The sequence below is a fragment of the Leiobunum rupestre genome, chromosome 6 (assembly GCF_980474605.1).
Source record: "Leiobunum rupestre chromosome 6, qqLeiRupe1.1.hap1, whole genome shotgun sequence".
Taxonomy (NCBI): domain Eukaryota; kingdom Metazoa; phylum Arthropoda; class Arachnida; order Opiliones; family Sclerosomatidae; genus Leiobunum; species Leiobunum rupestre.
In genome coordinates this window covers 66,663,533-66,689,752 of record NC_143389.1, presented here as the reverse complement: position 1 = coordinate 66,689,752, position 26,220 = coordinate 66,663,533, and the positions used below count along the sequence as shown (strand labels likewise).

The following is a 26,220-nucleotide window of genomic DNA, read 5'->3' as shown; positions in this document are numbered from 1 at the left end:
TACCTGGTTTTGTAGCTAAGGCAGCGTGTTTCCGGCGAATGTGAGATTGTGGTTTCACAGAGAAATCGCTCAAGGACGCTTCGGCTGCTTTTTATTCTAAAATTATTCTAAATACTAATTTGTATATTTTTCATGCCTTACCTGGTAAATTAAGTAAATTAAGGTAATTTTTTCAAAAATCATTTGTAATAAGTGTACTTTTAAATTATATCTTTTATGTTATGATTATTATCTATTCGTTTATGATGTAAGATAAAGTAAACGTTGACGTTTTCACTATTGATACTAGTTCCAACCATGCCTAGGCTTAATGTGATATCGTGTCATTTTGGCTAATACGTAACTTTACGCCTGAGTTGGTATTTACTTACTATTTGCTAAGGGTATGTTTTTATGGGTTTTATTTCACTAGAGAACAATACAATATTAGCCCAGAAGTACACAATAACCTTCTTTTGGGAAGTATTAAAGTTCCATTTTAAAAATTCCTTAGCACTCTCAAGAGACATAGAAGTAAAAGAGTCTGCCTCGTCGCTGTCTCCATGTGCCATGGAAATTTCCAACTTCTCCGTCATGTTCTTTTCCCCCTTGTGCATGATTACATTTGACGGGCAAGTGCTTTGAAAATGTGTTATTCATGAGTTCGCCCGAATTCCTACTAGCATCGCGGGTACTATTTTTAAAGAAAAACATTTTAGTTCGAACAATATGATTGGCTTACTTGTATAGGGGTACAAGGGAGGTTGGCGAAGTTCGAAGTTTGCAGGAAACCTTTGGTAGAAGCTCTCGAGGCAGATTTTTTTTCCTTCTATGTCTCTTGGCACTATGGATGTAAGGAACAAATACATTGTTCTTGTAAAAGTAGTGCCTTTCTTTCTTCACATTGTCAACATCTTGTGTTGTGCATTGTAGTTTTAGTGGAAGCTCTTGTCTAACGAATTGCAAAGATTCCATTTTATTTAAATACTAATTCCTTAGTTACCCTACCGATACTGCCAAAGATGTCATGTTATTTAAATATTAAAACCCTAGTTACCCTTCTGACCAGCCAGAAAAAGAGGCAAAAGAACTTGGTAGTTTAATATTATTAGATGTTGTGCTGCCCCGTACAATGCCTTTTTACTATTTTTTCAGAGGGGGCAAGGAGGTGGTTAGTTGTCATTTCAGGTTTTAGAGCATTAAGAAACAACTGCTTAGGTGTTTCACCATTCAACATGTATGTTCTACAATATTATATGTTATCTTATATATTTTAAATCGAACTCAGGAGTAAACGAAAACATCAACGCCCGCGTAAAGCAACATTAAACATTTCCATTGAGAGTACCAAGCTAGTGAAAATTTTAAATGCTCAATTTCTTGATGCGAGATTCACAAATTATTTTGAGTTGGTTTCTTTTTAACCTTTTAAATCAATTCATTATCTCTAGTGGATAATGATATTTCAGTGTAGCTTAAACGTAATGGTGTTTAATTGAATTTAGCGTCAATTGATATTTTGTAGCATCTTACACTTAATAACTAGGTTGTTACTGTAATATCTTTTGCCTGATATTGAGTAGCATCATAAGTAACATAATAACAATAAGTATGACACTTCCTATTGCTTTAATGCTAATTTTCTAACCGAACCTTTTTTCGGCACTGATACTCTCTTCAAGCTGTGACTCGCGAATTACCGTTTTGGATGAATACTTTTTGATAATAATTTAAGCCTAATATATCGGAGAGCACGTTCTGGAGTCGCGAGGGGCTTCGGCTTTGTTTTGAAGCCCACGTGCAAATCATGCGTGATAAAAAAACATGAGCTTGTGGCACTGATAAAAACTTTTATAATTTTTATCAATTTAGCCTAATATTCTGCCCATCTTTCGGAAACCAGATATTTCGGCTTAGCGGAAGTCTCGCATATTTTAGACACTAGAGGGCTCTGTGCTGAGAAAACATCTTGATTACACAATAACTATGAAAATCAGTTTGGTTGTAAATCTCGTTAATTGTCATACTTATTGTTATTATGTTACTGCATCCATATTTTAAGCTCTTTCCTTTTTTTCTGAGTAATTGACTCAAAGTTAGTGTATTTTTTGTTTAGGATTTTCAGAAATATTTTGTGCTTTTAGAGATATCTTTAAATTGTAAAATATATGTAAGTACTTAAAAAAATTTATTTTAGAAAATTTTCCATTATGTCGGATGTGACGAAGAAATTGGTTCTAGCAATAGTAAAGTTTCTTGGAAGCCAGCTCAAAAGAGAAGATTTATCTGCTGATGCCAAAGAGAGTTTAGAAGGTAAAAAAAGTCTTTCTATATTAAAAAATGATAGATCTCGTGTTTCACCAATGGTTGAACTGTAGAGCTCTACCGACTGAGCAATTGTACCATTTTCTAGATTTCATAAATTTTAGTACTCAGAAGGAGAAGTTATCTCAAATTCCCTATGTTGGAATTACACAAATTAAAGTTAAGTTCTTTCACAATTTCATAAGGCGAACTCATTCTCGACTTAAATATCATAATACTCACTGTTGAAGAAGAAATTTACCCGATTAATTTACCTTAAGTCATTGCTAGGACCAAAGAATTCATTTGAGACCTTAAATGAGGCCGCAACGTAACATATAAGACAAGTGTCTAATAGATGTTTCCATAAACTCAGTCATTTTCAAGTTTGGAGTTCGTGCTACCATGACTAGACTTTAAACCAGTTTTTAGTTTCACATTGAAATACACACGACTGAAATGTAGTTTAGTAGTTTCGTTTTGTTGGTAGCCATATTTGTACTTTGGAATGCGTTATTGTGTTTGTCTTTAATCATATATGATTCATTGGAGTATTACATACAGTAATTACTTTGCAATTTTTATGTTGATTCTAAAATAAATTAAGTCTCGCTAACAGAAATTACCCACTTCAGATTTTAAAAAAATGATATAAAAAATATTCCAAGGTCGTCAAACCATTATAAGCTTAGTGCTCGCTGGCTTTCAGTGGTCTAACACTAATTACACAAATTTGTTTTTTGACGTTTTAGTTTATGCAAGAAATAGTACCAGTGTAGTTTCATAGTGATAGATTTTTAATTTTTTTAAATTATTGCATAATATTCCTTTTGAAATATTTAAATCATTTTGTATGCAAAGCTGTTGAGATACAGTAAAACCAGTATTAATATGGTATATTAATATAGCACTTTAAGAGTAGATATGCGATTATTTAGCCGGTTTTGAACCATTGGAATAAAGTTAACATGATCACAATTAGTTTTGGCAGGTATCAATTTTGCCTCTTTTGTTTTTTAATATGTTAATGCATAATTTATTTTCAGTTGCCATTCAGTGCCTAGAAACTGCCTACTCTGTAAGCAGTGCTTCTCCAAGTGATGAGCCATCCCTTTTAGATATATACTGCTCAGCACCGAGTGGCTTAAACTATTCTGTAAGTCATGATTTATATTTGATTTATTGTTTGAAGATAGCAGCTAAAAGCAACAAACACAGCACCCCACACAAGGAGAACGCAGCTAGACTTTAAACACAGTAACTCAATGTTGTGTACAACCTTCATTGAACGTTTTACAGGAAGGGGGAAGACAATTTCAGAACTTCCCCTTCCAACGGCAGCAGGCACTAAAGCGTCTATGCACAACTTTTGACGGGTTGCGTTCTCCTTGTATGTTGTGCTGTGTTTGTTGCTCCTAGTTAGCAGTATCAAACAGTGTGTTAAAAATTTTACAATGAGTACCTTATTTTTCATCCTTTTCCTCATATCAGCTTAGAACTTCAAATTAGAGTATTTTTGAGACATGTTCAATTTGGTGATGTAAAGTTTTTGATAAATTGTGGTTAGGATATATTAAAATATTTAAACGACAAATATTATCGTCTAAAACCATTAAATTTAATAAATAATATTATTTTTTTGGTAATTATGAAATTCTGGTAAGAAGGCCAAATTCTTGTCCCAATAAATGTGGCCAGGTCCCAGTTGCGCTGCCAGAAAATGTAAATGATTTTGTGAAATCTGAACCAGTTAGGTTTAGTCCGAATCGTCTCTGATATGCAATATTTACTATTTTCTTGAATGAATAATCTTTTGTCCAATATTTTCCAAATTGCTCTGAACATAATTCATTTTTTTTTCAGGAACCATCTGTTGAACAAGCCTCTAAAGAATTTCATGAGCAAGCTGAATCATTAAAGAATCAAGGTAAGATTGCTATATATTTTCATATTAAATAATAATTTTGAAATTAATATAATTTGTTGGCCCTTTATAATTTTCAAATTACATCCTTGAGGTATAGCCCCAGATCTATTTGTGAGGCAGAAAGGAAAATTAAAAGTAGGCTGTGGCGCAGAACTGTTTTGTCAAAAACAAAATCTAAGAAACTCTTGAAATTTAAATAAAAAAATGATGATTATAATTAAAAAAGTTTGATTTCAATTACGGGGGATGTTGGTAAGTCCCTTACTAAAAAACTAAAAATTAACTGTTTGTTTAATACTATAACGGATACAGGGCTCTTTTTTGTTTATTCGAAGTAAAAGCCTAGCGCTACACCCTTCTGTTATAATTATCAGAGAACTAGCTTAGGTTAATTCGGAACAAAGACACCCGGATAGGCAGTGATAAACATTTACAATTTGGTCCATGTCCGTAATATCAATTAGAAGAAATCTTTCTTTTAAAGATTAATAAAACTATACAAATCAAAGCGCACTACTCGTCATTTTTTGAAAAGACAGTCAAAAAAAAAATCTTGTCACGTGGAGATCGTCTCTTTATATCTCCTCCGAAAAAACTAAAAATCATAAAAAATATAATTGTTCCTAATCTCGACGGAGATTACAGCGCCATCCAGGAGGGAGTCCTACATCGGGCGGCGGGATTTTTAAACTTCGAAAATCCCTTTGTCTGTTGTAATACAAATTGTAGTTTAAAAAGGTTGGTTTATTAGTGCAGTTGATTTAGAACAAATTGTAATAGAATTTTTTCTCTTTTGCAATGTGTCCCTAAAATTAGTTCCAAACGTCCCTTCAAACCCTCCATAATTCTCCTCATGGGAAATTGGCCAAAATTGAATTAAATTGGGAAACTTTAGAAGTGACAACTTGAAAATTGGGCCATGGTCTTATATTTTGAGATAGATGACTGAAAATTTGTTCAATATACTTTCTACTAAAAAAAAATATTGAAAATACAATAGCTAGAGATTTAATGACGGAGCAGATATGGTAAGCAAAATAGACCCTAAGGGGGGATGGAACTTGAACTTTCGCAACTCAAACTCTGGTACCGCAGCGAAATTAGTTTTGGGACACATTTAATCCCAAAAGAAGAAAGGAAACTTATAGAAGGTAAATAATTTATATTGAATAGTAAAAGTATTAATTTATAAAGTAATCAGATAATATTTTGATTAATTAATTTAAAGCATTATTTCTTACAATGAAAATGCAATATGAAGTGAAATCAGCTAAAGCCTTTTTTGCTATAGTAATGGATATTTTGGTATGGATGGATTTGTTTTCAAGAAAGAATTGTTGATGGGAGATGATTTCATAAATGAAATATTAATAATAATATTATACGGACACATCGTAGCATTTAATCAACTTTACTCTAAGGATCAAATGACTGTCGTCTATTCTTTCTTCATTGGATTTTTCAATGAGCTGTGATACAAATTCTGAAATTAACTTTCAACACAAGATAACCAAAAAAAGCTGAAGAATTGAAAGAAGAGTCCGAAAACTCTGAAGATTTTCAATTACATCAAATGTGGCAATATTGTACACAAAATTATAGCCAGATTTTGAAGATTTTAAGAAAAATGACTTCCAACAAAAACCATTTAAAGTTTCTACATACGATCGACACTTATTGTCGCTCAAACAAGATAGGTGTGGCCTGTTTTCTTGTCAGCAAAAGGTTTTAGTTATTTTCAAAATGAGTGTCAATATTATAAAACCTTTCTTCAAAGTAAATGGTAAAAAAATATTAAAAGATAATCGAAATCTTGGATTGGTTTATTTCGCAAATATTTACAAAATTTACAAAGAATAGAGGTAATCCTCTAGGGAAGCCCCTGGAGGAAAGGTGTCAAAATCTTATTTTGGAAATCGTCAACAATTGTGAAGATCTAAATGCAGCTTGGTTTGAGCAAGTAGAGGCACAAAAGTTAACATATAGGACATTGCTGGATGCTTATTTGAAGGCCTTCATTCCTAAATTGAAAAATGAAATTCAAAGGGAGAAGAAATGAAGCTTAAATACAAATGTTGTGAGAAGTCGCGATCAACTTAAATGTCATATAACCAACCGAAAACAATCATGGAATCAATTTATTATTTATCTAAATAAATTATAAACTTTCTAGCCCCTTTTTTTCTTGACATTCTTTCCCCTTTTTAATTTACAATTCCCACAAAGCAAGAGAGCCAATTAATCACTTTGTCTGTATTGTGAAATTGTTGAGTTAGAGCCAAGTTCAATTGCTGAACATCTCTTACCAAAGTACCTCTCTAAAGGATCTTGTTTAAATGGGAGGTGAGAATGTAGTCTGCTCCTTTTCTGAGGAGAAATTTGATGAATTCAGTGGTTGATTTCACTACAAAAAACTTGGAATTTTTATTTTTATTAGTGGATAATTAATTTTTATCTCTGTCATTTGCAACCCCAGAAGTGTCTCCTCTACTCATTAATATACTGCATTGGTCGTTATCCAATCCCTTTGGAATTATTTCAATTACCAGAGCTGAGATTTCTTCTTCCCAATCTGACAAATATTTCTAAAAAGTTTCATCAAGCCACTGAAATTATGAAATATCTAAATTTCATTAGCATAAATATTTGATAAGCTGCAAAAATAGAATACATACCTTGAAACGCTAACCATTCAGACTTCCAAAAGGATCTAGAGCTGGTTTACTTGTGTACGTGTTTTCCCTCCTTAAGGTTGGACACATTAAATACAAGACTATTTCCGAAGCTTCGTCTGTAAGCAACTCTTCCATTGCATTGGCAAAAGTTAAAGGGAGTACCTGCGTTGTTAATTTTAATCGCATAGTATCAAATGGCATAACTTTCACATTCAATATTAACATCACCAGGCGCCTATACAAATAGAACATTCCATGCCTGTCTTTACCTGGTGCGTAAGGCTTGGTACAATTTAAAAACCATCCTAATTCGATTTTGCTCACTTCCCCCGCAAGGTAGCTTTCCCACATAGTCCAGTGAGTAAAATCCAGTTTTCCATTGAAATGAGATTTTAACTTTGTTATCTAGTGAGAAAAATTCGATTTTGCTCTCTGAAATTCGTTTGCCCCTCTCGACGCACTTGTTTATTTCTATAGGAGTGAGCAAAGTGAGAAAATTAGGACCATTTTCACATGTGAACTTTGTTCTTTTTTAAAGCAATATAATGTACTGCTTCTTTTTTTATTTTAACTAGTCATTTTAGCACTATTGGCTAAATTGTCTCTCACCCTTTTAATAAGATGACAGACACTAAAATAAATAATATTGGTTCAGAAAGTTAAAAGTAGTTAACACCTCTGAAACCAACTTGATCTCCATTTTTCACCCATTCACATTCGGTAAACATTTAAATCATTTTTTGATTATCGATGTGCAGTTGCTGCTTCTATGTTAACCACTTTTTCCACTTAACCTAAATTTAGAGTAATTATGAAGTGTTGTTTGCAAAGTGATAACTAAATTTTCTTCTAATGCTTGATAGGTGGTAGGGGATATTGCTCTCATATATAAGCACCACTGTAAGATGGCGGGGTGCCATTTTCTTGGTCTTGAAATTTTTTTGTTGAAATTTTACTTGTTCCCTCACAAAAATCTTCTGGAAAATATTTATACACTCAAAAAAGGATTTTCTTTTAAAAGTTGATCAAAATCTTTGGACTATTCAGCGCTGAATTTCACACCATCTATAAATATTACGTTTCTAACCTTATCTTCAAGAGATTTAACGCTTTTTTGAAGCTTAATTCTTCAATCTTTATTTGACTGAAGTTTCAACTTTTCAATAGCTTTATCCTTTTTACCAGACTTGGAAATAGCAGGAGTTTTAGCTGTGGCCAATGGCTCTTTAAAAAAATCAGGGATCCCTTAAAATAAATCATTCGAAAGGGGGTTGTGGGCCACCGGGGCCCCCAAATTTAATAAAAATATCTATAAAAACAATTTCCGGAAAATATTTTTTCGCCGTCTCAGAAACGCTGTTTTCCTACCCTAGTCGAGAGTGAAATCTAGCATTCAAGTTAACGTTTTAAATTAAAGTCAATAAATGTAACGTAACCAATTTTTATTATCGTAGTTTCCCTCCCTATTTTAATTTTTTCCCCATTTCACCCCCTCAATAAAAAAACTGAAAGGCGGCTAGGAGACCGTAGGGCCCCCGTTAAAAATTCACTATTTCCAAGTCTGCTTTTTACTTAGTTTATGCAAGGATGTCTTTACTCGTCTACACTCTACACAAAGTTTGGTCTGTTGGCTTTTAAACAGAAGTTAACATTTTTTTTTATCTTGAAGCATTACTTAATTTGACATAAGCTGAATTGAGACGATTTGTTTCAAAGTGCTTTAACAAATCACCTCTCACTCCTTTCCAAACATTCCATTTTTAAGCTCCAGCATAATCTTAAGTAAATTACTGACTCTTGGTAGGTGCATTCCAAAACTTTAATTTTCTGATCTGAATACATAGCGATCATTACTTAGAATTTCATAATAAACAACCAAATTCAATTCTAGAGAGCGCTTGATTTGAATGCAAAAGAGGTCATTCTTTGTTTTCACAAATGTCAAATCGAGGTATTTTGTGAACAATTAAATTCCAAGATCAAGTGGCCAAATTATTAGCTTGATATGAGAAATAATTTTTGGAAAATTCAAAATCTAGAATGAAACTAGCACTGCCACAATTGTAGCGCACATCCCAATGATATAATGTTATGGGGTGAATCCGACTAAAGGTCGTGTTTGATTCGATAGTCATTATGTTAGTAGTTGTCCTACTACAAGAGGTAGTGGTATTTTCCTAGAGGTATATACAGAAGGACAATGGGTCAGGTATTCTGGCTAGATTGGTCTGACAATAAGGTGTGCTACGCCAGTTCCTTATCGGGACTTCATTCATAATTCCTATTGTGAGTTATTTATTATGTGTCTTTAATATAACTGTCCGCATCATACAATAACAATGGCATCTCTGCTGGGGAGTGGCGAGTTGAAGTTTTAGGCAATGTTAACCTGTTACAAGGCAAGGCTTCGAGTAGGGTTAACGGAAATTATGGGATTAGCGGCGATAAGCTGTGTTACCATGGCGGAAGGGACCAATTGGTTGCTGGGCAAAAATGACCAAATTAACTATGCATAATTTCAAGAATTGGAAATATGAAATGCAGATGTCTTTAAGAAATAAAGACTTATGGGAATTGGTTAATGGGACCGAGACTCCATCTGCTACAGCTAGTGAAGATACTAAACAGAAGTATCAGCTAAGGAAGTTCAAGGCTTATGATATGTTAGCATTAGCATTAAGTGAAGATTTAAGGTGTATTATTGTGGAGGATAACACTCCAGAAGCAATATGGGCAACATTGACCAAAACGTTTGAGCCAAAATCAAGGGCTCGAATTGCCATGTTACAAAAGGAATTATACGCACTAAAGTATCATGAAGTAGAATGCATGTCAGCCTTTATTGGTTTCATGTATAGCATCAAGAGACAACTTGAAAATGCTGGATGACCAGTAACCAACGATGATATATCAAATATTCTGATCAGAATGTTACCAGAATCATATGAAGCGTTATCATACCAAATATATCAGTTGGATGATGTGGACTTTACTCTGGAACAAATAAAGAAACTATTGATAGCTGAGCTAGGGAAACAAATGTGAAGAAACAAAATAACAAATCAGATAAGAATACAAAGTCAAGACAGTTAAATTGCGTATGTTATCAATGTGGTCGTAGGGGCCACCGGGCAAGTGACTGTCGAAATAAAGGCAAGGTTACGCATTTTGAAACAGAAAAAGCCAAAAAGAAAGTGGTATTTTTCGCATTGGCTATGAGCACATCAATCTCAACTGCAACTTGGATGTTAGATAGTGCTGCTACGCATCATTTCGGCAATCAGCGAAATTGATTCAGCACTTTTTCACCATTGGTTACGAAGGCGATCGTTGGTGAGGACAATTCGTGAATAGAAGGACAAGGGGACATTTGGCTACATAAGGTAGATGAGCCACAAAATGTTTTTCTCCTGAAGAATACCATTTCTGCACCAGCCATGGGACAAAACCTTCTTTCGGTACGAATAATGGTTGAAGCTGGTTATTCATTTCAAGATTCCTGATGGCGACTTTTCATTTGAAGCCAAGTTAACGCAAGATAATTTTTATAATATTAACATTGAAGTTTGACAAAGAGTCCCCAGAGGGAAGTCCTCAAATATCATCATATCATTCTACGAGCCCACATTATGTCAAATTAAGAGGTATTGAATTATGGCACATTAGGATGGGTCATGTGAAAGAAACAGACAGGCCACTCATGAAATGCTAATCGGATTGAGTCCATTTGATGCAAAGCTTGACACTTGCCTTCTGTGCAAGTTGTCCAAGAGTACTAGACAACCGTATAAGAAGACTGATGGAATTAGAAGTGCTGAACTACTTGATTTAGTACATTGAGATGTTTGAGGGCCATCACCAGTTACTACTCCAGTGGGAGCCAAGTACTTCATCACCTTTATTGATGACAAGAGTCGATTGACATCTGTATTTCCCATGGGCAAGAAAAGTGAAGCCATAGATTGCTTCATGAGGTACAAAGCATCTATAGAGAGACACAGGCAGAAAAATTAAATCTGTACACACAGACAACGGTCTTGAATATTTTTCTCAGATTTTTGAAAACATCTGTAAAAAAGGTATTAAGCATGAGAGAACAAATATTTATTCTCCCCTCATGAATGGGGTTGCTGAGAGAACAATCGTACACTGTTGAAAATTATTCGAACACTGATGGAAGATGTGAAATTACCTATCAATCTATGGGGTGAATTGATTCAAACGGCAGCTTAACTACGAAATCGATTACGAAAGGCACAAGTAGACAAAGGTACTACTTGAATATTAGATGCATCATAAACCAAGCACCAATCATCTCAAACGCATTGGTAGTCTAGCATTTGTTGATATTCTGGCTTCACACAGGAGAAACTAATTTCAGAATTGTGCCAAATTGGGGGTCCTATAGTAGGTTCATTGCAAATGAATCGGTCCAAGTATATCCAAACAGTCAGTAAGAGATTTCAATTTAAAATTAGAAATCCAGTCAGCTTGCATCTACCATCTAGAGCAAATTTAACCAAAAGACATCTTCCAGAGAGTGCAGAGGAAAAGGAGAAGATGAAGGATATACCCTACCGTTAATTAATTGGGTGTCTACTATTTATTGTGCAAAAGAGGAGACCCGATATTTTGTACTCTGTTGTAGTTTTATCGCAATTTAACAGTAACCCTGTGCATGGACATTGGATGTGGTTGTGCCAGTTGGTGGGATATGTGATTTAAACATCTGAATATGGACTACCATCGTAACAAGATTTCTGCCTTAACTGCATATAGTGATAGCGATTTGGCTGCGGACGTTGATAATCGCAGATCAATGTGTAATTATGTGGTATATTATGGTACATCTCCTATTTCATGGAGATCTGTTAAAAAAAATCAATTGCTCTTTCAACAATCGAAGTTGAATATTAGGGATGCACCGATATATCGGCTAATTTTTCAAATATCGGTATCGGCCAATATCGGCCGATACTTCTGGTATTAGAAAAATATTTTCAGGAAAAACTTTAAAAAAAGGCGATACTCAACTAACTAATTAATGGAAAACATTTATTGCCACAACCTTACATTTCCTTTTAAAAAGGTCAGTTGATCGCTGTTGTAGGAAATAATTATTCGCGTCCAAAACGGTCAGGAATCATAAGTGGTTTTTAGACTCCAAAAGCCATAGATCATATCATTTTTTAACAGGTGGTTACGAGAGTAAACAAAAAACCATAATATTGTGATAGGTAACTTTGTTAATATCGGCCGATATATCGGCTATCCTAGGCCGATAAAATCGGCCGATATATCGGCTGTACCCATATCGGTGCATCCCTATTGAATATGTAGCTATTGGAGAACCTGTCAAGGAACTGTTATGGTTAATTCCAATCGTAAATGAACTTAAGACATAACATAATTATTGAAACACCGGTGCTATATTGTGAATAATGTTGAGAACCAACGATTGAAACACATAGACATTAAATTATATTTCATCAGAGAAAAATTATCACAAGGTTTATTAATAATGAAGTATGTTAGATTGAATGAGAATGTCGCAGATATTTTTACGAAGGGGTTAGTGAAAACTACCTTTAAAAATTGTGTCAGAATATTACAACTAAAATGACTATCAAAGAGGGGAGTGTTGTTTAGGCTTCGTGTGTAGTTTAAATTTTGGTCATAAGTATCGCCGCCTACCGACAGTTTTAAATTGAATGTATGAAAGCTGTCTGCTCGTTCAAAATTATCTCAGCATAACAGCTGAAAGTTCAACCGGAAAAACTAGAAATTCAAAAGGTGTCTGCTAATTTTACACATTTAATTTACGAATATCAAGGCAGGTGGCCCTATATTTCCTAAGCTTGAAGCCTATATTCTATTTTTAGAACATAGGGGCGTGAAGATAAATATACCTCCATTTTTAGGGAAAAAACTCAACTTTCAAAAGTTGAGGTTGAGAAACCTAGATAAATTGCAAATTTATGCATCCACATTGAACGGGTAATTGTAGAAATAAAAAAAAATTGAATTCTTTAATAGGTTGTTCCCAACTCTATGCTTGATCAAATTAATAAAATTTGGATGATATGTGTTTATTTAGCAAATATAGTTAACGAACCACTGCTTGATAGGACACCACAAAAAAATGAAACTGATACAACACTTAAAGAACAAATAGCAGGCCCACCAATCATTTAAAATGCAGTCAACAATTAAATCTATAAATAATTTTGAAAAATATTTCTTTGTATTGTCTTTTTATTGCCTATATTTTTTGTAAAAAATGATTAAAATAGAAATCAGAGCTTAGGAACCATTATTTGACTAAAAAGGTTTTTATCAAACCTTATTCTTTGGCAGAAAAAGTCTTTTCCAGTGACAATGAAAAAATTACACCATTGGTAACAAGTAACTTTGTTGAATGAGGAAGATTATTCCAAGCATAGGAGCAGTTCGATTTAACACTTATGGATTTAAATTTTTTATAAATTGTCTCAATATAAAAATTTCCAGTCATCCCTCTAGTGTCAATACTATGGGGTGGATTCCCAAACCAGTCTTGCACATATTGAGGAGAGTTTTTATGTTTGACATTATACATAAATAATAGAAGACTGAATACAACATTTTTTGGCCTCTGTTAAGGAGGAATATTTAGGCAATTTTGCAATTAATTTTGAAGCAATATTTAAAACCTTTTGAACTCTATTTAAGTCAGCCTTTTTGGCTGCCCCGTAGAAAATAATCCCGTAGTCAAGTTTGGGCTGGATCATAGAATTGAAGATTAATCTTAACGAGTCAGAAGGTAAATAGTTTTGTATAGATCTAAGCGCCCATAGTCGGCTTTTGGCTTTGTTGACGATGTATTGGGTGTGCTTCTCCCAGGTCAAGCTTTCCTCTATCCACACCCCGAGGTACTTAAATGCTTAAGTTCGTTTTATGGTGCCTGAGCATATAGTTTGTTTATTATTTGTAGGAGCTGCAGCAGCCTTACTTGGGGAGAAAATCATGACTTCAGTTTTTATTTTTGTTAAGGAAGAGGCCCTTCGTTACTAGTTTTTTATTTAAGTTGTTTAGGTCGTATTCAACATTTTCTATTAATGTTGATAGGTTTAAGTTTGCAGTGACAGTAGCATTGTCGTCAGAATACTCGTTTGCAAGGGATCTCTCGAGGCTGTGATGTAAGTCGGATGTATAGATATTAAATAGTAGCTGGCCCAGCACACTGCCCTGAGGGACCCCATGATTAATTTGCAGGGGGACAGAGTAGTGTCCATTGTGATAGACCATTTGTTTTCGCCCAGAGAGGTAGGAATTTAGCCAGCTTAATACAACGCCTTCAATTCCTGCTTTTGAAAGTGTTTGAAGTAGGAGTTCATGATTGACTATAAGAGGACTCTCCCCCAACACATTTCTAATTTCCGGCGAATTTCCTTCATTTATTTGGTATGGTTTTTTCTTCCTGCTTGACAAATTTTCCTTTTCTTTATCATTAACTCCCAGTCCCAATGTAATCCTTGGCAAAGGCTTATCCTTACACCGTTTTGGTGTGTTGGTAACATCACCCATGTTAACTGTACAAGTGCTATGGAAATGAATATGTAAATAATTTTCTTTATAAAGTATTGCGTTTGATATAATTTTTTTTTACCCTTCCTTTCCGCAGAACTAGGCATAAAACGACGAATGAAGGCCCAAGATATAGATATTAAACTCCGGAGGTGACGCGGCCGTGGGCGGAGAGGAGTGGTGTCGCTCCTCGAAGTGTGTTTGTCTTTTCTCTCTCTCTCCGCTCGGGGGCATTGTAGTCCCCTGTCGGCAGGACGTCATCTCCCCCCCCCCCCTCTGTATGTGATATAAGGAGATTAGGATCTGTTGCTTAGGGGTAGTCGGTAGTCGAAAGGGGCTACGTAGCGGGATGTTTGTTTTTCCCACCAAGAGTTTTGGGCTCCTCGATACGGAGTTTTGGCTCCTGAAGTTTTTGTCAGTCGTTTGAACTTATTGAAGTGTTGGGTCCTGTGAGTATGATAAGTATTAATAAATCTGGTCATAGACATTAAAATGGGTAACTTATTTCTAAAAGGTATATACTTTAATATATAAGGTCGGATTTCCTAGGTTTTTATAACAATAGTGTTGGACACGCATCAGTATTGGCCATATTAACAGAAGCATCATGAGGTTAATGTTTCCAAATTTGTTGATAAAAAAGACACTTTTGTTGGCCATCTGGAATTCAAGATGGTAGAGGAAAACATTTTGGTCTTTTACTATACCCTATTAGTATATAATGTATTGAACAATTTTCAGTCATTTATCTCGAGATTTAAGACCATGGCTCAATTTTCAGGTTGTCATCTCCAAAGTTTCCCAAATTAATTCAATTGTTACCAATTTTGACCAATTTCCCATGAGGAACAGAAACACAATGTAAAAGAGGAAAGTTCTATTACTATTTGTTCTAGGTACAGCCTTTTATATTTTAAATCGACTGGACTATGTATTTAAAGTTTAATTTAGAAATAGGAAAATATTTGGCAGTATGTTTGTACTGGTGATAAGAGATTTGGTTTAACCATCTTTTTACTTGCAGGTAATAATTTGATGAAAAGTGACAAATTATTGGAAGCCATAGAATGCTATTCCAAAGCAATTGAACTGGACAAGAATAATGCTATTTACTACTGCAATAGGTTGGTTTTCATATTTTGTGTAACACTTTTTCGTTATTCCAAAACATATAGGATGTTACAAGATATTGTAACTTTGAATAAAGCAAATCGTTAAATTTTTATATGGCACATTTCAAAACATTTCCATTCTATTGATCAATAGTGTAGACGGAAGTTGTTCAGTGTATATTGTAACCCCTCCTTGACCCTCTGAAAATTTTCTTAATGTTATGTATCGACACAATTAACATACACAAACACTTACAAATAAATTACTAAATTGATTCTTACATTTCAATTAAATCCTTGACCTCTTTTTAAATCAGATTTATCTGACTGAATTAAATTAAATTAAAATCCTATTATTATTATGAGAGTTATTAAGCAAAGCACACTAGAAGTTGGAACAATAATGTAGTAATTTTTATCATTTACATTAGTATTTTTAGGTATAAATATTTTAAATCTAGTAGACATGCAATGCCATGTTTCTGTTGAGTTTGTTACATTTCATGTAATACTAAGTGTTTAAATAAAAATACTGAATATTATAATTTTCCTTCTTAACAAAGTTAGAGAAAATTATAGTAAGTTAGTTTTTTTTCTAGCAACATATCTGTTGAAAAGCTTGATTGCAGGTTTAAATAAAAAATGTTTGATGGCTGTAATTATGATCTACAACGTGCTCAAGTCTCAAATTTGAATATAACGAACTAATATAATCGTAAATTCACTAGTCAATTGCTTTGACAGACTATCATTAAAGAACTTAGTGTTGTGAGGATAGGAAGTGTCATACTTATGTTTGTTACATATGACATTACTAACTTTGATCTGTTTTTGCAGAGCAGCAGCATATAGTAAGCTTAATGATCATAGATCTGCTATTTCTGATTGTGAAGCAGCCGTACGTATTGATCCAACATATAGCAAAGCCTTTGGTAGAATGGGCTTAGCGTATGCCAGCCTAGGTGACCAGACAAATGCAAAGGAATGTTATGAAAGAGCTTTAAGATTAGATCCTACTAATGAATCCTACTCCAACAATTTAAAAGTTGCTGAAGAAAAACTCAATGAACAAAGTCAAGTATGTATGGCTTGATAATTACAAGTATTTAAACTTAAAGTAATTAGCCATTAAGAACCTTCTCAGTTTCTGTAAGTGCATGCTGCCTAGCTTCTATATGGAGTAAAAACTTGCGTAGAATTGCATTTGGAAGCATGGGAAAAAATTACGATGGTAACATTTCACATTTTGGTGTTATTAAATGTAATCATGGAGCTAAATATCAGCATACTGCACATAGTATGAATTATAAACCTTGGCCTTAGCCACATCTATAATGGCGTACATGTGCACTTAAGTTGTCAATAAATAAAAGAGAGTAAAATCAACTTAAAGTGGTTTTTATGAAAACTTATCGATTTTTCGGGTGTTTCATCAAATTTAAAATTAGAAAAGAAGAACATGAAAAGTGCATAATGAAAGGTGATAAATATATTGGTATTGCAAGCCACAAAATTATAATAAAACCATAAAGTATCAGTTGTGTTCTTCAATTTTAACATATGTCTAATTGTCTAATCAAAAAGCAAATTGGAAACGTTAACTGAATCTTGCAATCTACAAGTATTAGCAGGAAAAGCCACTGGCAGTAGACTTTTCTGTGCTTTCTGACGCGATTATAATTTGTTTCCATCTTCGACATTGTATATTTCTACACATTATATGAGACACATTTACGTCATATCCCTTAAATATGGTTTCATTGAAGAAAATACCTTTATTGCTTACTTCTGAGTGATTGTTAATGCACGTAAGGATTCTAGGCTATGCACGAGCTGTTAACCAGTATTTTTAACTAACTTTTAATTACTTCCTAATTCTGCCGAATTATTTCTTATTAAAATTTATGATCCTATTACCATTGTTTTACTTTACTTTTTAACTACGCTGTTTAACCTTTCCTTTTTAACTTTGAAATTTCAGGGTGGAGTTTATGGACAAGGATTGCCACGACCCGGTGGTGGTGCAATGGATCTGAATGCTTTATTTTCAAATCCAGCTCTTGTAAATATGGTATGTTGGCTTATGTAAATATCAGTAGCAAAATATCAGGTTGCCAAAGGAATAATCTCTTTCGTACACGTGATTTTAGAAAGTATTAGATAATTTCATGACTACTTTAACCATTGTATTATTTTAACAAATATGTCATTGACACTTGGTTACTTCATGGGTGTTACATATTTTTAGACGTTTTTAATAATAATAATAATAATAATCAGCTAGACTAATAACCAACCCTTACCAAAAAATAAGTTGGTTTTTAGTTGGTATTTAGTTGGTTTTCACATTTAAGTTGGTTTTAAGTTGGTTTTTAGTTGGTATTTAGTAGGTTTTCACATTTAAGTTGGTTTTAAGTAGGTTCAAGTTGCCAGCATATTTTAATAAACTATTTAAAGAGGTAATAAGTTGTTTTTAAGTTGGCTGGAAAATACTCATTTTTTTAAGTTGGTTTTAAGTTGGTTTTTAGTGGTCAGATAATTACTTATAATTTTTAAGTAGGTTATAAGTTGGCTTGAAGTGGTCTTTATTAAGAGGTCTTTTTAAGTAAGTTTTAAGTTGGTTTTAAGTGGTCTTTATTAAGAAAGCTTTTAGTTGGTTTTAAGTTGGTGTAAAGTGGTTTTTAAGTAGGTTTTTAGTTGGTATTTAGTTGGCATTTGTTCCAAATACCAACTTAAAACCAACTTAAAAAGTTACAAGACCACTTATTTTTTGGTAAGGGAAGGCAGCACCTTAGCCCAAGTCATCTAGCGACTTTTAAACAGGGGGCCGGGTTACAATGTGTAGGAGGGTGGTGGCAGGAAATTTTAACGAGACCGTCTTAATGAAACAAGCACGTGGGTATATAAAAGCAGATCCAAATCGTTACTGTCTGAGCCTATGTAAGTCATTTTATGTGTTGCCACAAAGTGGTAGGCAGTGGTTTGTGGAGTTGGTCAAAAGCATAACAGAGTTAGGTTTTATCAAATTACGATGTACCAATTGCATATACTATATCCCATTTAAAATAATATTATTGGTATATGTAGACGATCTTATTGTGTTGGCGAGAAATGATAACCTTATACAAGACACGTATAATATACTCTCATCCAAATACAAGAACAAATATATCGGACCCATCAAAAAGTTGCTGGGTGTTGGAGAAGGACGGGGCAAGCCAGCAGCCTATTCTCTCAGCGACTTCTCTCGTTCGAAGGTACAAAGGTCGCGTCACACTCGCTAGGCTCGCCTCTTGTTCGCCGTGGTTTTGATTTAGTTTTTGGTTTTAGCATAAGTCTATAATATTGTTTAATAAGTTTGTCACTTTGGAAAATATTGTACTGAGAGCTAGTAACGAAGTGATGTCATCACAAGAAGAAAATCTACCCCAAGCGAGGCGGTGTCAAAGGTTACGTGTGACGCGTGAGCAAGGGGAATATTTTACTGAGACCTAGTAACGGAGTGACGTCATCACAAGAAGAAAATCTCCCCCTAGCGAGGCGCTGTCTTGTGAGTTGCTCTCAGTAAAACTTTTGCATGTGAAGAATAGGAAGTGTCACACTTATGAAACAATATTATACAATTATGGTTTTACTTTTACTTTTAAAAAGTCTGCCGTTGAAGCGACTACTCTCGTCACATTTGTAATTAGAAAACTCTTAAAAATAAAAATTCAGAAAAAAACTGACCCTGACCTGGTTTTTCAGGGTTTTTTCTCTCCCAGGCTCCGACACAAATGTCACCCCGTACGATCACTATTACTCTGGAAGGGAATGTCTCACTGTCAATAGCTGCAAAGTTTTGACTATAATAATTCCCAATGTGCTTGATACCAATTGTTAACTACTGTAAATAATTGAACTTCAATTTGTTACATAATATCAAGCTTTTTAAAAGACCACTGCCATCTTAATTTTATTTCAAATATCACCTCGTTGGTTCATCTAGAATCTAATTAATATAAATAACAAACAAATACGTATAATAAATGCTCTCATACGGTTTTTCTGTTTCAGCAACAATCTTTTCCAATAAATATTTCCCAAAATTTTCTTTTACCTAACCCACCCATAAAACCACAACAGTAGACGCAAAAACAAACTTTGCAAATTAATACTGAGGCTAACGTGTGCTTTAGGTTGGCTTTCTAAGGCGACGGACAAGAATTAAAGATATGCAAGTTGTTGCAATGTGATTTCCCACCCACCTTGTCACGTAGATAGCGTGGGTATTTTTTAATTTGGCTGCAAATGATTATTTAATTTTTTAATTTAATTAAAAAAAATTAACATTTTTGGATATTTTCACATTTTTGTTGTTATTTTTGTCGTGTGATAGACCTTGTCACGTAGATAGCGAGGGCATTTATAATTTTGGCCGCGAATGATTATTTAATTTTTAAATTTAATTTAAAAAATTGAACTTCTTTGAGTATTTTAACTTTTTTTGTTGTTATTATTTTCGTCGTGTGTTCGCCGACACCACATGTTTTTCAGTCCTAATAATTTCCACGTGGTATTCTGGTAGTTTGGGGGGAAAAAATTTCCACGTGGTATTCCGGTAGTTTGTTAAATAAATTACAAGTTTCTTAATTTTGGGAAATTTCTAGGTGTTTTGTCTTTTTTTTTGGTCGCAAATGGTTTTTTAATTTTTTAATTTAATTTAAATTTTTTCACTTTTTTGGGCCTTTTCACGATTTTTGTTATTATTTTCGTCGTGTGTTCGCCGACACCTGTAGTTAAAGTAGCCCACAACACGTGTTGTTCACTCCGAATAATTTTCACGTGATATTGCGCTACTTTCGTGTTGATATTTGCGTTATTGATTCACATAATCTCCACGTGACATTCCGCGAGTTTCTAAGAATCTATTATGTTTCCCACGCCCGACAATACAATGCCTAGGTACTGTCCTCTAGGTTGCGTTATAGAAGGCCCATGGACTAATTAATTAGTCCCCAGCACGTTCGCTACACTCTCGTGCGGCGCCTTCAGGCGTCAATACTTATACTAACACGAAAAACTTTTTTTACCAATTTTTTAAAAAGTATGGCGCAGGCGAACACACAACAAAAGAATTTCAACCCAAAATCTAGGAACTTGCAAAAATTAATAATTACAATTAAATTAAAACATTAAATCTTCATTTGCGGCCCTAAAAAAAATACCATCGTAATCTCCGCGTCAAACTATTGTATCCGCCAAAAATAATTATGAAACAAGATGAGGTTGCTGTAGTTTACTTTTGCCCAATTGCTTTTTTGCAACTAGCACCACCTATTTAAATTCACGATTTGTTAAATAGTAAGAAATTTTTGAAAATTGAGGTAATAAGTTAGATTGAGTAAAAATTTAACTCTAGTTGATGAAATAGAATAGTCTTACGCAAACAGTCAGAAAACTACTCAAATGATCACAAAAAGCGTAATTGTAAAAAGTTTTCAAATTAGTCTGGTATTTTGGTAATTAAGTTAATATTTAAAAACTTTTGTCTGAAATGTTTAAATTTTAATATTTTAGGCAACCCAGCTGATTCAAGATTCCAGTATGAGGAATATGTAAGTACCTTTAATGCTTATAGTTAATAACTAAATACCACTGTTATTAGTACAGTTGCTATTACCATGGTCATAAGTGACACTAAATGATGACCTGCCTTTGTCAATGGCAAAACCAGTACTAAGTATTAGGGCAAATTTTATATTTACCTACAGTAGCCCAGCCCAAGGGTTGGGGTTGCCTATGTAAATTTGCAGAGGGAATTAAATTTTATTACAGTCAAAGCTACCAAAGGGGTTTTATCCAAAAACCCATCTGGCTACACCACTTTCTACTTAAGCAGATTGTACATTAAATTTTAGCAATTTGATAGGGGTAAGTGCAAAATCAGTTCAATTTCATCATCACATTAATTATGATCCAAATACAATTGGGAAAAAGTTACTATCGCAGAACAGTGCATATCATCCAAAAGAACCTATAACCATATAATAACAAAAAAAATCTGAATTTCAATGGTATCCATATACTCTATAATGGCCCTATGATAAATAAATCAAGGTATTGGAATGTTGTGATCTTGATACCAAATGTTTTAAACAAATAATCTACATGTCTTAATGGTGTAACGTAAAAAGTTACAGATGTAAGTTTACTGTCAAGTAGCACAGAAATAACTACCTCAATGTAGCTAGCTGCGACTCTAAACTGATCTGATTGTCCGTAGAAATATAAGGTACTATTAGTGTCTGTTAGTAGGCGAAAATTATTCTCTTACACCTGTAGGAAAAGTATACACCTTTTACTCTTATAAAATTTTTCGCCTCCCAGTTTTACACTAACTACACTTCACTGTAAACTATTGATAGAATTTTGGTGTATTTGGGACGTTTGTTGTTACTCTTTTCTCAATTGAAGTCTCCTATATAAATTTGTCTGCTGCTTCCAATTGGGTTGGCTAATGCACCAAAATTACACTTTTATAAATTATTCATCCGATCATTTAATTTAAACTCTGATGTCATCTTGGAAAATATCTTTATTGTATTTGCCCCACACTAAATGCCCCCAAGAAGCAAGGAATTTTCACCTATAGATTCAGTTCCTTTAGTTCACTACCTTAAAGCTTTTTTAATTATCCACAATTTAACTACTCTATTTACTAAATTACAGTTAAACTGACATTTTATATGACAGTTGAGGATTTAATTATTAATTCCTGAATACCTTTTGTTATTCATCTAGGATTTCTGGATTAATGTCCAATACAATGGGTCAAAGTACACCAGCTCCAGGTGGAATGGATGCACTTTTGCAAGCGTTAGTATTTAAGTATATGAAAATGCTGCCTTAAATTCAGAGATAAAATTAATCTTATTTCCCATTTCTCAAGAAATAGTTTTCTTTGTAGGAGGGGGTTTTAACAAGGCATAAGGAAGTATAGGCTTGTTGGTGTGTTAACCCTTGCAGAAATAAAGCCTACAGTAGTGAACATGTGGAGAGTTTGGACCGTTTTTGAAGTAAAGGTTATTTTCGCCTCACGCCTTCTGTAGCCAATGAAAACCACTAAGGCGAAATAAGAATATAGTTGCCTTAACCCAAATAGTGATGTCACTAGTTCAAATAAAATGGGTTCGGGGGCAGGTCTCCACTGACGAAGCCAAACTACACAATTGTTCACTATTCCAGTGGAGGCTTTATTTCTCCTAGGCAACCCCAGCTTCTTCTAATGTAAGAGTAGTTCATTAAAGCAAAAGTACATAATAGGAGGGAGGTATACATATCTCTTTACTGCTTAATGTTAAATCAAACATGTACCCACTCATGCTTACGCTGATTTTTCTATATAAGTACGTTTTGATAGAAAAAATTGTGCTTTTGAAATACAATGTCTATTGTAGATTATGTATGTTATAAAAAATATAATGATATAAAAAATAATTAAAGTGAAAAGAACTTCAAAAACTTTTTTAAATTATAATAGAATATTTTTAATTTATTATTCACACCCAAAACATTTCTCATTAAAGAGGAAGCAGCAAGCTTTTCTTATTAGCGTTTTAAAAGATAATTAAATGAGACCCAAATGATATAAAACACATTTAACTACCAAATACATCTAAATGTTCCAAAATAGTTATTTCTATTTCAGTTCCAATCTCAGTCTCTATCTCATTTTAATATGAATGTCATAGGCCTCAAAGCCACTAATGGCACTGCTGTAGGCATTTCACGTGTATACGTATATAATTTCTGGTGTATTGGTCTACTACACAATATAATTTGGGAGTGCATGAAATTACAGCAATTGATAAAAATCATGTCCTAGACACTATTTTATTTTTGTTAATATTTGTACAGTCAAATCATCAAACGGTCGTCTTTAATGGTAATTTTAATTATACTTGTTTTAAAATGTGATGTTTGAAATATGAATGGATGGCTAAAAGACTTAAATAGACTTAAAGATACATACTTTTTCGCAGGTAATTCCTTATAAGACCATTTCTACAAAATATATAAAACAATGTTTCTAAGTTATTGGTTTTCTTACCAACCTTAAAAAGTATTGCATAATACTATTTTTAAATATTTAAAGGGTTAGTGGAAAATTAAAAAAACCTACTTTCGGTTAATGTATTTGAAAATTAAGTAGAAAAATTGTCAAACATTTTTAATCCTAATTTTAAACTCATTTTTTAATTAATTCAAACTTTGCACAAAAGTTTAATTGTTTTCCACCACCCGGGCTTTGTTTCTATACCGTACATTGTTAGCAGGTTTTTACTCTGTTCTGAATACTAAAAAAAACGATGGGTTATCTATAACGCGACCTAGAGGACAGTACCAAGCCTTACGCATCAAGTATTTCATTTTAAATTATCAAAAACAACCAAAAACGTGAAAAGGCCCAAAAAAGTGTAAGCTTTTCATGAAAATTAAATTAAAACCTGAAATAAGCGTTTGTGGCCCAATAATACAAAACACCTAGAAAATGAACAAAAACTTAAATTGATTTTATAAACTACCGGAATATCACGTGGAAATTATTAGGACACCGAAACTGTGGTGTCGGCGAACACACGACGGAAATAAGTACAACGAAACACGTGAAAATGCCCAAAAATGTGAAATTTTTTAAGTTAAATTAAAAAATTAAATAATCATTTGCGGCCAAAATAAAAATTACCCTCGGCATCTACGTGACAAGGTCTATCAGGTGCAACCAAAATGTAGTTCACTTCACCCCATTTGTTTAATTAAATTTTGGGAAGGTATGTGGGATTCTTTTTACTGATTGGTTTTTGGTAAACTTTGCTGAAATTTGGACAAGTAGAAAGAATTGCAATGGGTTACTAAGCCTACTTTTATGAGAAGATTTTATGAAAATTTTTGTTAAATCTATTAAAATTTAGTTTGAATATTTTAAAAATCAGTAAAAAGTGTGCTATTTTTAGGGGTGCACCAATATATCGGCCTATTTTTCCAATATCGGTATCGGTCAATATCGGCTTGAGCTAAGCGAAGCCGATATTGGCCGATACCGGCATTAAAATAAGAAAAGTTTCGATTAACTAATGATAATATTTGATTTAATTGGCCGCACCACGTACGAAAAACGATATTGGATTTGTGGTACAAAAAATGTATCACGTAAAATGAAAATAAGCATTCGGAAATACTCTTGCAAACTTTTTTAATGAAGAATTATAATAAAACGATATGACGGGGTATTGTACAGTCTCTTACCATGATTTTATCATATCACTACTGTTATGATAGATAACTTGACGATATATCAGCCAAGATTAGCCGATATATCGGCTGTAACCATATCGGTGCATCCCTAGCTATTTTATTTATTATGTATGTCCCACAACAAGCTTTACAAAGTTGAATCTATAACATTACAATGGAAAACTAATAACCCTCAAAGTTTTGAAACACCTTAATTTGCAATGTTTATTTTCAGTGGCCAACAACTAGCTGCTCAGATGCAAGCATCAAACCCTGATTTAGTAGATCAACTAAGACGTCAAATGAACATCCAACAACCAGGCAGTGAAAATCCCAGTACTGACCAACAGCCACCATCGAGTGAGAATAATTAACTTACTTTCCAAATTTCTTTTATTAGTAAAGTTGTAAAAAATTCACTCATAGTTAAATAAAATCCCGCTAAATTGAGATTTGTTCATAATTAATATTTATACTATTCGTTTGGTTCATTTGAAAATTTAAACCCCTTTATGTATGGCAATTTTAAAATAAATGCAAGTATTCTGGTTTCTTTACTTCATATTTTCACAAGTAATAAAATACCAATAATTTTATATGCTAAATATGTTTGTAAGTATTTTAATCATTAGACTACTTCCACCTTAAAGGTCCATTGGTCCTTTTCTTTTGCATATTATGAAAATAAAAAAACAATCAAAATTGTTTCGTTTGTACATTTTTTGAATATGGTGGTTTGGTGTGGATAAGGGAAGAATTGCTTCACCAGAAGGGTCAATAAAGATGGTCTTTTGTGAACACTTCAGTGGTTTCTCATGAGCGAAAGGAAATTGCATATAAATACAAGTACTGTCCTAACTTGAATATCTGATATATCTGGTTTTTTCATATGGAGGGCTTGCTACTTAAAGTCAAGAAACAGAAATTAACTACAGTTACTAAAAGTTTGTAGAAAATTTATGTTGATTTACTGATTCATTAGAAAATGTAACTACCATTTTAGATACACCATCAATTTTAAAATTAAAACCTTTAAAATACTGCCTCGGAACTGTCATAATGATAATGAAGGTTCAAATATATTAAAAAAATTAATCACTTGTAGTTATTCTCTGTGAAATTTAGTTTTTTAATCAAACCTTGCTCCCCAATTTTATTGTTTTGTTATGAACCTTGGTAGAGTCTAAAGGACTTGTATTGCCCTTGGGTATATACCAAGCACCTGGAAGCTTTCTAATTTGATTTGTATCATGAAGCCTGGGAAATCTAGATATCTTAAGGCAAGGGCCTGAGGACCAATTAGTCAAGACTTCCTCTTTTCTAAAGATTTTGGAGAAATTTGTGGACAGTTATATAAGGGTGGAGCTTATTACTTTAATGC

The 26,220-nt window shown here is 33.5% G+C and overlaps 1 protein-coding gene across 3 annotated transcripts; it reads left to right on the top strand.

Moving 5' to 3' along the window:
- LOC149943215 (small glutamine-rich tetratricopeptide repeat-containing protein beta-like) lies at positions 1-25,289 on the top strand. 3 transcript variants are annotated; one of them, XM_090178581.1, is made up of 10 exons: positions 2-163; positions 2,177-2,292; positions 3,330-3,439; positions 4,147-4,210; positions 15,476-15,575; positions 16,401-16,641; positions 17,545-17,634; positions 21,123-21,160; positions 22,347-22,421; positions 25,075-25,289. In XM_090178581.1, exons 2-10 carry the CDS (start codon positions 2,190-2,192, stop codon positions 25,211-25,213), a joined length of 960 nt encoding a protein of 319 aa, XP_090034707.1. In that variant the 5' UTR covers positions 2-163; positions 2,177-2,189; the 3' UTR covers positions 25,214-25,289. The 3 variants fall into 3 exon arrangements, with proteins under 3 accessions (XP_090034709.1, XP_090034707.1, XP_090034708.1); XM_090178582.1 differs by lacking the exon at positions 2-163 and adding an exon at positions 297-383; XM_090178583.1 differs by lacking the exon at positions 22,347-22,421 and having other exon boundaries at positions 1-163.
- The last annotated feature ends 931 nt before the right edge of the window (positions 25,290-26,220 follow it).